Source organism: Salmo trutta, chromosome 12, assembly GCF_901001165.1.
Source record: "Salmo trutta chromosome 12, fSalTru1.1, whole genome shotgun sequence".
NCBI classification, from domain to species: Eukaryota; Metazoa; Chordata; class Actinopteri; order Salmoniformes; family Salmonidae; genus Salmo; species Salmo trutta.
This window is the reverse complement of record NC_042968.1, coordinates 84791351-84808288: the sequence shown is the minus strand read 5'-3', so window position 1 is coordinate 84808288 and position 16938 is coordinate 84791351. Positions and strand designations below refer to the sequence as shown.

The 16938-nt window shown below is 38.2% G+C and overlaps 2 protein-coding genes across 5 annotated transcripts in view; both read right to left on the bottom strand.

Annotated features, from left to right (window-relative positions):
* Positions 1 to 16938, bottom strand: part of LOC115204510 (uncharacterized) — a 41758-nt gene that overhangs the window by 5242 nt on the left and 19578 nt on the right. The gene's annotated exons all lie outside the window — the stretch shown is intronic.
* Positions 3279 to 6913, bottom strand: LOC115204509 (T-cell surface antigen CD2-like). 4 transcript variants are annotated; one of them, XM_029770156.1, is made up of 6 exons: positions 6544 to 6913; positions 6151 to 6444; positions 4511 to 4765; positions 4172 to 4276; positions 3935 to 3977; positions 3279 to 3712 (listed from the first exon to the last, which is right to left on the bottom strand). In XM_029770156.1, exons 1-6 carry the CDS (start codon positions 6629 to 6631, stop codon positions 3646 to 3648), a joined length of 852 nt encoding a protein of 283 aa, XP_029626016.1. In that variant the 5' UTR covers positions 6632 to 6913; the 3' UTR covers positions 3279 to 3645. The 4 variants fall into 4 exon arrangements, with proteins under 4 accessions (XP_029626016.1, XP_029626015.1, XP_029626014.1 ...); XM_029770155.1 differs by having other exon boundaries at positions 3935 to 4036; positions 6544 to 6912; XM_029770154.1 differs by having other exon boundaries at positions 3935 to 4036; positions 4154 to 4276; positions 6544 to 6909.

Below are 16938 nucleotides of genomic sequence, written 5' to 3'. Positions count from 1 at the left end.
CTGTAATGAAACTGGAATGATGACTTTAACATTTACATTTTACATTTACGTCATTTAGCAGACGCTCTTATCCAGAGCGACTTACAAATTGGTGCATTCACCTTATGATATCCAGTGGAACAACCACTTTACAATAGTACATCTATATCTTTTTTTGGGGGGGAGGGTAGGGGGGGAGGGTTAGAAGGATTACTTAATCCTATCCCTATCTCACGGTTGACAGTGAGAGGACTTTTTTTTTGTTGCTGAGTTTATAATTCAAATGAGAGCCAGGCACAGCTGGGACCCAGTACCTTTGGTTATTGGAATTTACTAATGAAAAATTGTTGTCCAATTTACCACAGCCAACAATACGAGTAAGCAACAGCAAAATCAGATAACCCCATAGTAGAATGTTTACCTATTTAATTGTTCAGCTTGTTACATTCTATGCAAGAAAATAATATTCCTCTTCAGGCGATAATATTCCTCTCCCTCCACACAGGGAGAGAAATATTCATGCCCAGTCATTCTACAACATTCTTTAAAAAACCCTAGAGTCGATGTCCGCACCCCCCATGGAAATGTAATTAGCGTAATAAAACAATCCACTGTCATGACTGTCCTGATCAGGTCAGGGTACAGGAGACCACCACCCTACAGATTATCTCCCAAACCCCCAACAGAGGAGGAGAGATCTAGGGGTCTGAAGATGTGGGGGTTTTATGACACCTCATGCCCATAATACAGAGAAATTCCTTTGTCCTAACAATGGAGAACTGGCCTCAGAACATTAAACATGCAATAAAGGGACTTTGGAACAATGGTTTCCGTCAGCCACAATGGTGGTTATGACGAAAAGTGGAATATTAAAATGTATGTAACTTTTGTATTTGTTTTTAAAGGTTAAGAGATGACGTTATTATGAAAACATTGTACCTTTAAGAGTTTTCCCAGTATATGCCTGATGTTTATACATTGTACGCTGTTTGGAAAATATCCAAATCAAACAGAATGTTTTGATAAAGATGAAATGTGAAGTTAGTGTCTAAAATCGGATTTGTAGCCAAATCTAAGCCTTGCCCCCCTTTACTTGGTCCGCCCAGAGAATCGCCCTAAAGGCTGTTACACCCACTTCTGACCCGAGGGTATAAGACAGGAGAGTGAAGAATTAACATAGAAGACTATTGACCCCAAGCTGCAGCCAAGGTCTAACAAAGTCGACGAACCCCAAAACGAAACACAAGGTTGAAGACAAAGAAATATTTTTCTACACGAGCTACGGACGAGTAGCTGTGTCTAAGCGGGTGAATTCAAGCCGAACCACCCAGCCTCCACTCTCCATTGAATCGTGGTATCGACACCATTCGAGCCGAAGCTGTGAGCTCTGAGCTACAGAGCTACATTTTGGGTAACAAGCGCCATAGTGTGTTGGCCCGTTATACTAAGTCCTAATCAATAGCTAGACTGTGTTTTGTGTATGTGCATTTTTATCATCATTTTAGCTTGCTAGTAAATAAATAATCAACTAAGATTGGTGTGGTAAATTCAGTGGTAAAGCCCGGGTCCGTGCAGATTCCCGGATTATACGACTTTCAGATTATGAGACTGTAGAGGAAACTGATTAATTTAGCGACTGTTGTAATCGATATTCTGATATCCTTTGAGTTAATTTGGGAAATAGAAACTCAATCAAAACAATGTTCCCATGGTGCCCCAGGTTAATGAGTTAATAATTGCTTGATTCATTGCTTAATTCATTTAATCACGTAATTATAAACAGTTAATCATTCGATGAGCAACAGTCGTCACATTAACTAATACAACGTCACGACACCCCATAAACATCTGTCAGTTTAAGCTAGAGATATCAGTTTTGCACTGGATGCATCTCCATCCACCGCATCTGCCGCATCCGCCGCTGTCGCACTTCCACATTGGCGGAGAAAGTTGACACTTCAATCGGTTTGGCCTACAAACTATTATATCTCTGGAAAGATGAGACTCTCACGAACACGATGGTGTTCTCCGTTTTGCACTGCGACCTCCATAAGCGTCTTGGGAATCGTCTGAATTCGGTATAGCCAATCTGCCAACTTCGGTCTGTAGCGTCCAAACAGTTTGGGCTCCATACTAATAAGACTCTTACGAACACGTACATGTCGGTTGTGTTGCTCTAGAAGGCCTGCAGGCCTCACAAGACTCGTCTGAAAGTCTCCCTGTACCAGTTGAAAAAATGTATGGAAGTACTGTATATACTGTATGGAGACTGTGCCAAAAATAAGAGGTTAAATACATGTATACATTTTTATTTTTTTTACTGATCTTTCATATATCTCTCAGATATAGGACAGACACTTCAGAACAAACTTCCTTTAGATTGTCCGGGGTACTATCTGTTGTTCCATGTAGTGAATCTGTCATTCAATGCATTTGTATGGGCTAATAGCAGTCCAAAGTCCCAAAATAATTTTTCATCCAATAATTTTATATATATTTTTTGGGATACTTCCAGGGGTCTTTAAATATCAAATCAAATAGCTAAGTGGTCCTTGGTATGACCTTCTTCAAACAATTCCATATACTGTAGCTTAGTAGAACCCCCCCCCCCCCCCCCCCGCTTAGATAGGGCTTAGACTGTTATAGGTTAATGCAGGTTTAACAATGTAATGAGTGTAGTATGTTCTGCCAGGGCTCTCCAACCCTGTTCCTGGAGAGCTAGCTAACCTCCTGTAGGTGTTAACTCCAACCCCTGTTGTAACTAACCTGATTCTGATTATCAACCAGCTAATTAGTAGAATCCGGTGTGCTAGGTTGGAGTTGGAGTGAAAACCTACAGGAGGGTATCTCTACAGGAACACGGTAAAAGTTAAAACCTACAGGAGAGTAGCTCTCCAGGAACAGGGTTGGGGATAAAACCTACAGGAGGGTAGCTCTCCAGGAACAGGGTTGGGGATAAAACCTACAGGAGGGTAGCTCTCCAGGAAAGAGCCCTGGCTATACCTTTATTTAACTAGGGAAGTCAGTTAAGAACACATTCTTATTTACAGCGACTGGCTACCCCGGCCAAACCCAGACGACGCTGGGCCAATTGTGCACCACCCTATGGGACTCCCAATCACAGCCAGTTGCGATACAGCCTGGAATCAAACCAGGGTCTGTAGTGACACCTCTAGCACTGAGATGCAGTGCCTTAGACAGCTGTGCCACTCAGTAGTCCTTTATCTGGACATTTTGAAGAAAAACGTACATTAGACAATAATAACCAGAACCGTTTGAAATGGAATAATTTACATTCGTCCCAGCAGCGTCCATATATTTTGAAACAACTATTGATGTAATGACAGTAATCCTGTGACGTTTCTTCTCACCTCTAGTCACCCTGTTTCTTTATCATACTGTAATGCTTCCACCTAGTGGTCCAGTCTGATAAGGAAGTCATGTGACTACAGGTATGATACAATATCAAAATACAGGTGAAATAATGCCCTATATGTCGCTTCTCTAGGCTCTACGACTATACAACAAAAATACATCACAGAAATACACCATAATGAATAGTAAAAAATGATCAGTAATTATGGTGCGTAGTTGCATATTTCACATTGAAAAACAGATTCTATTGAAATGTAATGCCATTAACACATTGTTCTTCATACATAGATATCATTCAACTCCAGTGATAGTCTTCTCTTTCTCTGACTGGAAGCAGGTGCAATAGGTCTGCAGAATTCTGCGGTAAGACAATTTCAACATCTTACAAAATATACATTCATAATCATAAAGCGGTGTTAAAATAAAATACTTGTTACTGTACACAAACTATGATGAAATGACGACGACTGTGATATGTGGTTGTCTCACCAACTACCTTAAGATGAATGCACTAACTTTAAGTCTTAACTCTCACTTAATAAACTGTGATGGAAATGTACTGTGTGTCATTCTCTGTTACCGTAATGGGAGGTGTCTTGGTCCAGGTGGATTGTGGTCTCCTCCTGAGGACATTTGTTGCATAAATTCCCACGCATCTCAATGTAGTTGTTCTCCTCCACATCTAAACACACAACAGTGCAGTTTGAGAAATGGAATGTTCCATGTGAATTTTCCATAGAAATGGTCCATGTGAATTTTCCATAGAAATACAACAAAAATGCATAAAGTAGATACTTACATTCAGTCTGACTTTTACCTTTGTTCTTTTTCTGACACGTCATCTTCAAATTTAGAATGGCGACGGCCAGTGTCGTCATTGCAAATGCAAAGAGCCCAAATGCAGCCACTGCTGATGTGCGACCTTTTCCCAAAACAAATGCCACAGTTTAATTCTAAATATATTCATGAATCTTAAAAAAGGTACTTTGTTCTGTAGTACCCTGTCCCCTGATTAATATTTGTGCCTTCAAAGCTTGGTTCAATACATTCTGTCCTACCCAATTAAAGGACAAGTAATGGGCAGGTCTACTGTACTGTGCAGAGAGAACGGTTCTGGACCAATAGTATGCAGAAAGTCAATGAGGAGTTACTGTACCTCTGCATGTCGGGACAATTGGACTGAAGCATTCTTCACTTATTTCGTTCATTGCCACACAGGTCAGGTTTCCAGGCGTATAGCTGTCCAGGAATAGAACAGGACCTGAGCTCAGGGTCTGATTGGACCCTGTCCAGGCATATGGCTGCTTGGTCCAGTTCATCACAACTCTGTCTCCTTTATCAACAGAGCAGGTCAGAACAACTCTCCCATCAAAAGTACAGGAGGTTCTCACCTTTGGTTTGGAGACGGGTTCTGAAATGTAAATCAATCATGTCACACAAATATACATTCAAACAGTGCAAAGTCAATCAACAAGCTGCAACAGAGAATATTATTTTCAGTCAAAATGAAGCAAATACATTAACATTAATGGACAATAAATGAACGAAAGCCAAAATATAAAAAACTCATATTCTTACATTAAAGGGGCAATTTGCAAGTGGGTACATACATTTTTGGACTTAAATTAATTATATACCCATTGATTCTTGAAGAATATTACTTATAAATGCCTCATGAGTGTTACGGATACAAGTGTGTGTCCTGTGTTTCTTTTCTCTCCTTCTCCTCCTCACAGGTGACAATCATCACTCCCCAATCAGTCATCAACCAGTCCCCAATCAGAAGACACCTGCTCCCCTTTCCTCACCCAATCACAGCCCCTTTCCCTTGGTTTAAAAACCCAGTCAGTTGTTTTCTCCCCAGCTCATTATCACTCTGAGCTCATTCTCACTCTGAGATCAATCTTTGTGTTCATTCTCTCAATCTCTCCCTCGCTGTGTCCCTCCCCTCTCTCTATCACTGTGTTGATCTCTTTTATTTTTACAACTACATGTCACATTTGTCCAGTAATCCTGTGAGTATTGTTTTGTTGTTTGACTGTTTGTTTGTTTGGTGAGAAAAGGGGGTACCAAGACAAGTCGCCCATGGGCATACATTACCCGTAGGAATACTGTGTCTAAGTACCCTAGTTAGAACTGGGCGGACCACCCTCTGTATTTTTGGTTAGTTAGCTAACTGTTCTTGAAAGAGGCTAGTCTAGCTTAGGGGTGTTTTTGGCTTATTGTTTCTTTGCTTGGGTCCAGCTCAGCCCCTTTTCTCACATCCCTTTACCGTGTGTTTAAAATAAACCTTTTGAGTTTGACGGTAGATTTCAGTTGTCTGTGGTTTTTGGTTCTCACTGTTACTTGTCACGATTATAATTTGCATGATTTATGTTACGGGTCTCGTATCCATCCCCCCTAGACCGCTGGGCCAAAGGGATTCGTAACAATGAGCTTAGTTCAACTGTTGTACCCCACCAGAACCCAAAATATAAGCCTGTTTTACTCCATTGTTTATAGACAATGTGATTGTAAACAAACTGTGTAGCTTCAAAACATTGTTAAAACAATCATTTTGATATTGTGCATCCATAACTCAGTCTGAATTTGAGAGTGGATACATTTTTACAGCCCCATCCCTCAGCTGTTTACCAAGACAATGGCTGGGTGTACACCATTATTGTTTGAATTGCAGATTGCCCCTTTAATCAACATAGATGTGTATGCTTGTGCTAAAACTTCCCTGACAAATTGAAAAATTATGTTTTAGATTATAGCAGATGTAAAAATTTGCAGTCATTTCAAACAACTCACCTAGAATACTGAGCTCAATGCGCCGCTCGGATAGACAAGCTCCATTTTCACTGTATTGTTGAACAGTATAATTTCCACTGTCTCTTTTCAGTCCTTCATTAAACTTCAGTGAACCATTTAGAAAGATCTCACACCTATCCGTTAAATGAACAAGCGTACCATTTCTAGCTATTAACATATCTGTATCAACATGTTTCCATCTTACGTCAGAGATCTTGGCCTGTAAGTGCATTTTAGGGTGAAGGAATATGGAGTTTCCTACTCGTCCAACTACTCTGATGTCTTCTGCAACAACTGAAAATAAAGCATTTCAATGCTTTAAAATAGATGAGCAAAAAACTATTGTTTAAAATATTTTTGGACTTATCAAGAAAAACTATTCAGCTTACTTACCATATCTTATGTAGAGGTGAAGAAGCAACATCCACATTGGAAGCCCACCAGTAGATGTTAAAGCTCTCAGAGTATGGGGTGAGGACATGTTTGTAAACTAGAAAGTTTGGCAAGAAATTAACGTGTAGTTGTCATTACGCTCAGACAATTCTGTTTCCTGCTATGGGGAAATGGCCCTCTAGTCATGAAACCACAGCATATGGGTTTAAACATTCTACAAGTTTCACTCACTGAACAGAGAAATGTAAAAAACGATTTTGTGCTTACAACTAGCCACAGTGTATACAATGTCAACTCACTTCTATGTTCTACTCATGTTTTCACTTTTAAAAATATGTACATTATTTCACCTTTACTTAACCAGGTAGGCCAGTTGAGAACAAGTTCTCATTTACAACTGCTACCTGGCCAAGATAAAGCAAAGCAGTGCGACAAAAACAACACAGAGTTACACTTGGAATAAACAAACGCACAGTCAATAACACTTCTTCTCTCCATGAAGAGCAGGCTGACCACAGGCCAGGCAGAGCTACTGAGCTGTAGAAACAGCCACACTAATAGGTGTGGCTGCGGGACGCTGTTCATATGCATGCTGTACCGTTTCTTTTTTAGCTACTCTGCAAAACACACTCATTAACCACTTGATATAAAATATAGAATAATAACCTGCTAAAGCACCATATGCATTGTACACTCTGGGCCTAGTTTAACTTCTGTGGTTTGCCTTGCTCTGTTGATGCACATCAGACCGTTTCATTTTCACATCAGTTAGCCACTTTACCACAGCTTGCTAAAACAGTGTACTTGCAATGCAAAGTATCATTCCTTTTTTCTTATGCACATGTTTCAAAATCAGTTATTTCTGAAAAGACAATCAACGATGCAATGGAAGGCGTTCCATTGTCTTGATCTTAATAGTTTGGCTACAACTGAGGTTGAAGCAATAGGTTGTAAACTGGTATAGTGTATTAAGCAATTATAATAGCCAATATGCTGTGAGATGCAAAATGAGATACCTGGATGCTTTTTTCTGCTTTGAATAGTCATGCTGATAACTGGACAGCCTTGTTTTAGTCCTCATGACAGTTGAATACTTTCAGAGAAGTAGCCATTATTTACTATTTTACACTATACATAACTTTAACCCATTGTATAAGAGATTCTCAAAAATTGAAATTTTCCAGGCTTTTATATATAAATTGCAGTTGTACTTTATCAAAAGCCTTTTCAAAGTCAGCTGTGAATATCGGGCCTTGTTTCCCAGATTGTTCATAGTGTTCTATCGTTTCCAGTACTTGTCTAATATTATCTCCAATGTATCGTCCATGTTAAAAACATGTGACTAGAATTAATATCTGACAATACCTTTTTAATTCTATGCGCTATTCATTTTAATATCATTTTTGCATCACAACACTGAAGAGTAAGGGTCCTCCAACTTTTTTTATTGACTTGATCTTTATATTTACCATTTGGGTCCTGTTTCAGTAATAATTAAATCAGACCTTGTTGAGTATCTGATAATCTACCATTTTTATAGGAGTGGTTAAAACATACAATAACGGTCCTCTGACATCAAAAACGGATTAGTATACTGTGGTGGCTAATTTCTGCATTACCAAATGAGGAGAGTTACAAACACACCAGTCCGAGTTAACTACATCTTTAATAATTAAGATACTTTTGCAAAAGTACTTTCACCTTCAATAATGCACTCTCTCGAATGAGCCAGGACGGTTTTAACACAATGGCTACTGAGATATTTTATACCCAAGAACCACCCCTTCAACGTACATTGACGAACCACAAATCTTAGGAACAGTTCACAAAGGTTAAGTTTGGTATGAAAAGATATCTATAAAACACAGCAGACAGCAGCTGCTATCTCAACAGTGTTCATTATATAGACGAGTGTCTGGTCTTCCTAGAACCGTCCCTCCCTGGTACGGTATAGAACAAAACCATTAGTTCATGTCCTCTGGAATGCTTTTTAGGCGTTCTTATCAAAATACACCATAAATCTCCTCTGTCAGTGCTATCTCATAGAGGCCCATCCTCAGTAAGACACCTCTTGTTCCCACTCCTGGACAAGCTCACTGAGGGGAGTGACCTGCGCACAGACATTGTGGAGACAAATAATTGGTTCCCCATTAATCACGCCATCCCTTCACATGGTTTAAGAATAGGTAAAGACACATTCACATATGAAGACAATATTTCATTCTGTCCTCCTCTCTTGCTGATATTCTGCATAGCAACAGAGACATGTAAAAAACAAGTCTGACCTCTTCCCCTCTCTGGGCCCCAAGTGACTGAGCCCCAGCTAAGGGAAATGTGTAACTGAAAGACACCAGATTCCAAAGGAAACTTTCTAATGACAAGTATCTCACATAAGCATATTATACTAATAAAACATCTTAATTATCTATGTTAGCCAACTAATTCTGATTCATCCACCACATTCCCCTCTCAACGGACTCCGTCCCTTCTAGAGAATCAGAACAGTAACTTTACAGGAGACCCAGTATCTAAAAGATTTAAGAACATTCATTCACATGGAAAATACATACATTCTACATAAACCAAAAATCACAAAACAATAACTCATTGCACGGGGTTCCTGCACATGACATCCCAAGAAACTCAGCACTGTCTCTTATTTCAATCCCCCAACATTTACTAAGCACTCTAGCAATTTGTCTGGGAAGATTATGATACATTCACCGGTACGAACCCACAAAGAAAAACAAAAAATGCATACAGTTTGAGATTCAAAGCTATATTTTCCATAAACAGTGAAATTCACATAATGAATGCATAATGCAGTGCATGCAACAATTGAGTTTAATAAAATAATCTTTAGTTATCTATCACACTCCAATGGATCAGCATAGTATGTTGCCAATGACTATTTCTATCCCAGAAACCAAAATTAGCACATCTTGTTGTACAAATCCAGGTAGTGACTCCTAGTTAAAATAAATCCCCTTGGTGCCTAATGAACATCACCCAAGATAAGCATCATGATTCCACTATTAAGGCAATGCCTATAGATCAAAATAGATTAGAATCATTTTCACTCTCCAGACCAGAGTTCACCCATGGCAGTCACCATGGCATGCTTATAATAGCGTCAGCATCCTTAGTTCAACAACAATCAAAACAATCAATCCCTAATACATTAATTTCTTCACTCATATTAACCTACTCAACTCAAATCAATCCTTCAGTTTTAAAAATCATAAAATGTCCAAATAAAATCAGAATTAGAACTCAGTTAGTTATCCAACCAAAATGTTAAAATGACATTGCTCAGTGACTCAAATTGGTACTATCACTCAAAGTAACAACTCAATTTTAACTATCAACATTAACAGAATGTACATTCATTTTAACATCCAGTATAATTATCCCATAATTTCTACTATTAACTTTTTTTATCATGATTATTCTACAGATCAGTATCTCAATGCATTCTTAATCTAAATTACTATAATTTCACGTGGTATAGACCTCTACAATCAACCTGAAACCCCAAAAGTCTAAACAGTTTTGGGCACAGTTGACCAAACCCCTCTCTCCAGGCACTGATTCTTCTGGCGTCCTCTTCGTTCTTCTTCAGATAGCTTTAAAGTTCAAAGTGAATGGCACATTATAATGTCCCAATGTCAATGTTTCACCTTGGATGCCCATTATGTCTTGTCCATTCATCAACCAATATACCAGCAACATAAGAAAAGTTTAGAACAGCACCTTTCCCCATGCTCACTCCACGTGGACTCCTCTCACACTCCTGAGAGAAACATGAGAGAAAAGCAGTTGATAGCTTATATCGGATACTGTACACCAGTTGCTGGCTCGGCCATTCCTCTCAGTAGAAATGGTTCGGACAGGGCCATATTCAACGCCTTCGTCACTCCTTCTTCAGTCAATTAGAGGGGGTTTGAGGTACACACTTTTCGGTCCAATTATCTCTTTCATGCATTAAGATACCGTCTGATGTCACTTTTCATGATAACCTCGAAAGAACAGATCAGAACAGTTTAGTTCAGTTCATTAACCACATGATAAATTATTACTTTTACCAATTATTCTTAATACAAATGTCTAAACATATTTCAAAGAGAATAACACATTCTATTGGAACTATTCTTTCAAATTGGCTAATACTTCCCATCACAATTTCAACTCCATCGCAGAGCCACGGAATCAGGAAGTTAGACCTATAACCCATCGGGAATAGAACAGAACAAACACAACAATACACTCCTTCACATATCACTCAAGGTGTGTAAACTTCAATCCAAATTTTAAAGAACTGAATCCAAAACCTCAAAAGGACTGTATCCTCCCCCATTTTTAACACATAACTCTCCATGAGAGTAATGTATAAAAAACACTACTACTGGTCAAAAGATAAAACAAATTTCAAAAAACATAATCAAATGAAAATCACAACTCTGAAAACCTCCACAAAGAAAAAATAATTTACCCACATGGTCATAAGAAAATAGACTTCAAGCAGCCTACCCTTAGGGAAAGGCAATGTCCTATATCACATAGGTCCAGATTACAAATGTCTAAGAACTTTAAATTCTATCATCATTATAAATTACACAAATTACCTTGACATCAGCATAACAAATGACCTAAAATTAATTATCCAAATGGCTTTCCCATGAGGCTGATCAGACCACACAGGAAAGCCCTGACAAAGGTCATAAGTCATACCACCCCGTCACAGAAATGTTTCTTACTATTTTAGACAAATTAAAGAAAAACCCTCAAACATTTTCCACATCTTGTGTCACAGGTACCCAGAACATTTCATTATCAAAAGAATACACATCTTTAATTAAAACTCAGGAAAAAAACTTCAAAAAATTCCACGTATGTATACCCCTTTAATAAGATATCTTAGCACAAAGTCAAATGGAAAACTCACCAACCCCACAGGAAATAGAAAAACAAATCAAACATACTATTTTAAAAACACCAACAAATAGTAATAACAAATATGTTGTGTGAGGGTATTTGCAAAACCCTAAAGTAAAAACAAACAAAACATTTCCAGGCCTTTTCCATTTTGGTAGTTTACGGCCTCAATCTCACTCACCCAAGATTATAGCCCCAGCAAACATTCCAAAGAGAGACAATGAAATCCCCATTTTCCCAAAGAAAAACACTTCGGTAGCATTCATTATACTACACCAATTCAGAAACCCAAAAGTTAACTACAAACAAAACCTAATTGTCATATGCGTCGTAATGATCAGCCCAAACTGCAGCAGGGATGTGAATCATCTTCTTGATTTATTAAAGAAATGAACACTGAACAAAAGCGCGACAAAACCAGTCCTGTAAGGTACATAGACTATACATGGAACAACCATCCACAAACACAAGAGAAAATAAACCCACTTAAATATGGCCTCCAATTAGAAGCAACGACAACCAGCTGCTTCTAATTGGAGGTCGTTCCCAAAACTAACATAGCAATAAAAAAACTAGAAAACCCACATAGAAATAGAAAACATAGAACATAAACCAAAAACCCCGAAACACCCAAAACAAACACCCCCTGCCACGCCCTGACCAAACTTCAATAACAAATAATCCCTTTTACTGGTCAGGACGTGACACTAATGATAATTCCACTGTACACCCTCAAATCATTAATCATTAGTTTTAATCTACATCAATGTATATGTATGCTTAATTGAACATGCACTACCCTTAGATACAATTATCCTGGTATCATTACTAGATACCAGGATAATTATCCAACAAATATGTGATAGCATTTTTTACCTTTGGATTGTTCCTGTTACCCCACTAAATTGAAAAAAAAATTATGTCGCAAATGTAGGACATTTCTCAGCGTAAGGAATCAGCAATATTTAATCCCAGTCATTTAATAAAATGTAGTTTGAGACGTATTCTCCCATGTCACCTTTAACATACATACTTTAGTTGACTTCCATCCGTCCTGGAGGAAAGAATCCTACTCAAACACATCAGACAATACAATGTTTAATTAAGTGAAATCAACACCAAAAATAAACAATAAACAAACCCATAACCTCTTTCCAGCAATCAAATCATTTCAACCTGTAGCATAAATTTAGTAAACACACATTTTGTTAAACAAATCTAAAACCTTTCAAAAGTTTGTGCTGTCTCATCAGCGTAAGAATCAAAACTAACTTTTTTCCACTCATAATATACAACGTTTTCATTCCCCAAAGGTCAGTACTGTTCAGCTCGTACATTAATGATCTTCCTTCTGTCTGTACAGGGTCTGAAGTATCAATGTATACAGATGATACATTGATCAATGCATGCAAATAACAAACAAGCTACACAAGAACTCACTACTATAATGGTTCAGATGACAAAGTTGCTCAGAGACTCATGTTTGCATCTCAATAAAATTTAAAAAACACGGTCTGCATGTTCCTTACAAAGAAAGCAACTAATGCCCCTGAGACAGATGTCTATGTATCAGGAGAAAAGTTCCACGTGATATCTGATTTTAAGTTCCACTGCATCATACTTGATTCCAACCTCTCTTTTAAAAGCAAATGAAAAAGGTAATTCAAATAACCAAATGCAACCTAGCTAATTTCCAAAACATATGAAACTGTTTTACTACAGAAGTAACAAAACTATGCTTCAAGGTCTCAGAGCGAGTGACGTCACCGATTGAAACGCTATTAGCGCGCACCACCGCTAACCTACTAGCCATTCCACATCGGTTACACTCACCCCCTTTACAAAGATCAAATCCTCGTGCTATCTTGCGGCTCTACGTTTTACAGGAACGCGCTCACCGGCCAAGCACACGCACAACTGTGATTCATTTGCACTGTCCCTGTAAAATAAAATTAACTCAACCTGCAATTCACTGTACTGCCCTTACATTGTTCCACGTAATGGAAACAGAGTATAATGTTTGAATACATAAACTTCCTTTTCAAATTCACTGGTGTTACCTAAACATTGAAACCAAGAATCAATATCCAGCTTTCTATCACAAAATGTTTCCTTCTAACCAAACATAGCCCAGCGCACATAACCAATTCTCTTCTAATCTTTGGTTTTACCCGTAAGCAAAAATATAACCCACTACTCAAACAACCTTCTGCCTTACCTCTATCGTAAGATTAAAACCAAACTTTACAACTTCCTCTTCTCTTTCGGCTTCACACTTATGAAATGTCCAAGACTTTAAAAATAACATGTAAATCGCCAAATTTATAAAATACTTCATTCAACTCTTTCTCTGTATGTCATTTCCAGCAACAGACAACGTATTATATCAAAATTCGCCTCGCTTTTATTTTGAATGAATTAGTGTTTCAATTTAAACTAATCAAGCTATCAAAACGTTAAGTTTATATCTTAAACGAACACTAGCGACCGTATCTTTCCAGGCAAAACATACCAATAGTTGAATTACAATCAAAAACACAGATTTTAGTCCATTAGCCTGGAAACAAACCCAGGCCTCCCGCGTGGCAGGCGATAATTCTACCACTGAACCACCAATGCTGTTTAAATGAACAAGACTCCCAGCAAATAAACCCATTTACAATTGTCTGTAGTCATACAATCAGGCCCGTACTACTGAGACAATTCCCAGAACATAGCCCTCATTTCAAAGTCCAAGCTTTACTCCGGCGATGATTCTCACATGCCAAATGAATAGATTTAGCAGTCAAATAGTAAAATCAACATTCATAGACTAGGAAACAGATCTTGCGCCTTTTAATAAAAGTAGATTATGTTTTCTCATCGTATTTCAATGACTTTACTTCATCATATTAAAATCAGGCAATGATAATTAGTTTGATGGATACCCTAGGATTTGTCCAACTTTATAAATTATGTCGAGATTCCATCTTAATTCGCTCTAACTTTATGGAAAACGGTGTATTCAATAAATCCAGCAACTCCTCTCATACTGGGAGGAAAAAAGAAAACAGTTTCAGACCTTAAGGGCATTTTTATTTCAACTGTTTTACCCAGACGGAGATAATCCAATAAGCATTTATAGTTACATCGTTAGGGTGAGATAACCAAAAGTGGACACAGTCCAATCAGATTCTAGAGCACAATTTCCCAAACATTATAGACAGTTTAATAACACTTAAAACCTCATCTTTATCGAATTATCCATTAAAGATACCAACTCAAAACCTACGTACGTCTATGAATGGGTGGTTTAAATTGTATCTAATTATATTCTCAGCATTCTTTATCAAATCTCTAGTAATCGATTATACACACATACAATTTATCATATTTTCATATATTCACAGAATCCATATAAAACGTTAGAAATGTTTAGGTACTCACACAGAACTTTAAGGATCACCCACACAGAACATCGGAACATAATTGAAAGGTTACCCACACAGAGTCAACCTACCCGCTCACACAGAACGCTCCTACACAAAGATTACCTAATGGTAACTTTAACAAAAATACTCACACAGAGTAACCCAGGGCATACCTGGCTAGTACATTTAAAATAATTGGAATTCACCACCTCTGAGGGTCACTTATACAGTCACACAGACATTCTCAGAACTAGGTCCTTATTCAAATAGGGCTTCACCAAGTACCATGTTTCACACAGAACACACAGTCACCCTGGCCCCTCACCCCCACAGACCGCACCAATCCCCACTGTGATCAATTCAGTGTCAGGACGGCTCTAGGTTGCCCGCAACCGACAAGTGGCAGAGTATCATTGAGTCCGCAAACTCTCAGATTTCTCTCCTCTGACTCGGCCCTGTTTACGTCTCTAAGGTGCCCCCCTCACAAAGGAATACACACTCAGAGCTCACATAACAGAGGCTTTTCTAAAAACTCGACTTCAAGTGTGTTTTGCTCACTTCTTTCTTTAAAAAAAAACTAAGTTCGAGATGTGGTATAGTTGAGGGATCCCTCGTGCACGATTTACCCAGATCGTCAGACGCGATCACCAAGTGAAGATTCACATCCCACATCCCCCGTCGCCAAATGTGGTGGCTAATTTCTGCATTACCAAATGAGGAGAGTTACAAACACACCAGTCTGAGTTAACTACATCTTTAATAATTAAGATACTTTTGCAAAAGTACTTTCATCTTCAATAATGCACTCTCTCGAATGAACCAGGAAGGTTTTAACACAATGGCTACTGAGATATTTTATACCCAAGAACCACCCCTTCAACGTACATTGACGAACCACAAATCTTAGGAACAGTTCACAAAGGTTAAGTTTGGTATGAAAAGATATCTATAAAACACAGCAGACAGCAGCTGCTATCTCAACAGTGTTCATTATATAGACGAGTGTCTGGTCTTCCTAGAACCGTCCCTCCCTGGTACGGTATAGAACAAAACCATTAGCTCATGTCCTCTGGAATGCTTTTTAGGTGTTCTTATCAAAATACACCATAAATCTCCTCTGTCAGTGCTATCTCATAGAGGCCCATCCTCAGTAAGACACCTCTTGTTCCCACTCCTGGACAAGCTCACTGAGGGGAGTGACCTGCGCACAGACATTGTGGAGACAAATAATTGGTTCCCCATTAATCATGCCATCCCGTCACATGGTTTAAGAATAGGTAAAGACATTCACATAAGACAATATTTCATTCTGTCCTCCTCTCTTGCTGATATTCTGCATAGCAACAGAGACATGTAAAAAACAAGTCTGACCTCTCCCCTCTCTGGGCCCCAAGTGACTGAGCCCCAGCTAAGGGAAATGTGTAACTGAAAGACACCAGAGTCCAAAGGACACTTTCTAATGACAAGTATCTCACATAAGCATATTATACTAATAAAACATCTTAATTATCTATGTTACCCAACTAATTCTGATTCATCCACCACAATACCTCAAATGGTAATCCATCCAGCCCTGGAGTTTTCCCAGTCTTAAAGGCTTTAATTGCATCAATAAGTTCCTGCTCTCCAATTTGGCCTTCACATTAGTCTTTCTGTACAGCTGTTAATTTTACATTATTAATAAATGAAAAAATCCATACAATTAAATTCAGTTAGTGGAGATGGAGGAGACTAAAATGAAAACATGTGAGACAGTACATAAAGTACTTTGCTTCCTCCTTCAAAATATTGTTGGGTGACTGTCACTTGTAACAGGTATCTGCCAAATATTTTTGTTAGTAATTCTATGTTGAAGATCAAAAATAATTTTGTGCATTTTTCCGAAAATGTCTTTATAATATATTACTCTTGATCTTTCTTGAATAGGTTCCTCCATTTATTTTAATATTTCCTCTAACGTATTCTGTGCCTCTATGGTACAGTTTTTATTGCTATATATCTGTACAAATTGTACTTCTATTTACTTTGTTAATATGAACTCTTTTGACCT

Excerpts from the sequence above, each read along its gene's own strand:
- LOC115204509 (XM_029770154.1), bottom strand. The coding sequence starts at position 6,631 with ATGTCCTCACCCCATACTCTGAGAGCTTTAACATCTACTGGTGGGCTT. Across the intron at positions 6,445-6,543 it reads TCACCTCTACATAAGATATG|TTGTTGCAGAAGACATCAGA; the intron begins GTAAGTAAGCTG and ends CTTTATTTTCAG. Across the intron at positions 3,713-3,934 it reads CCAAGACACCTCCCATTACG|AATTCTGCAGACCTATTGCA; the intron begins GTAACAGAGAAT and ends GTCTTACCGCAG.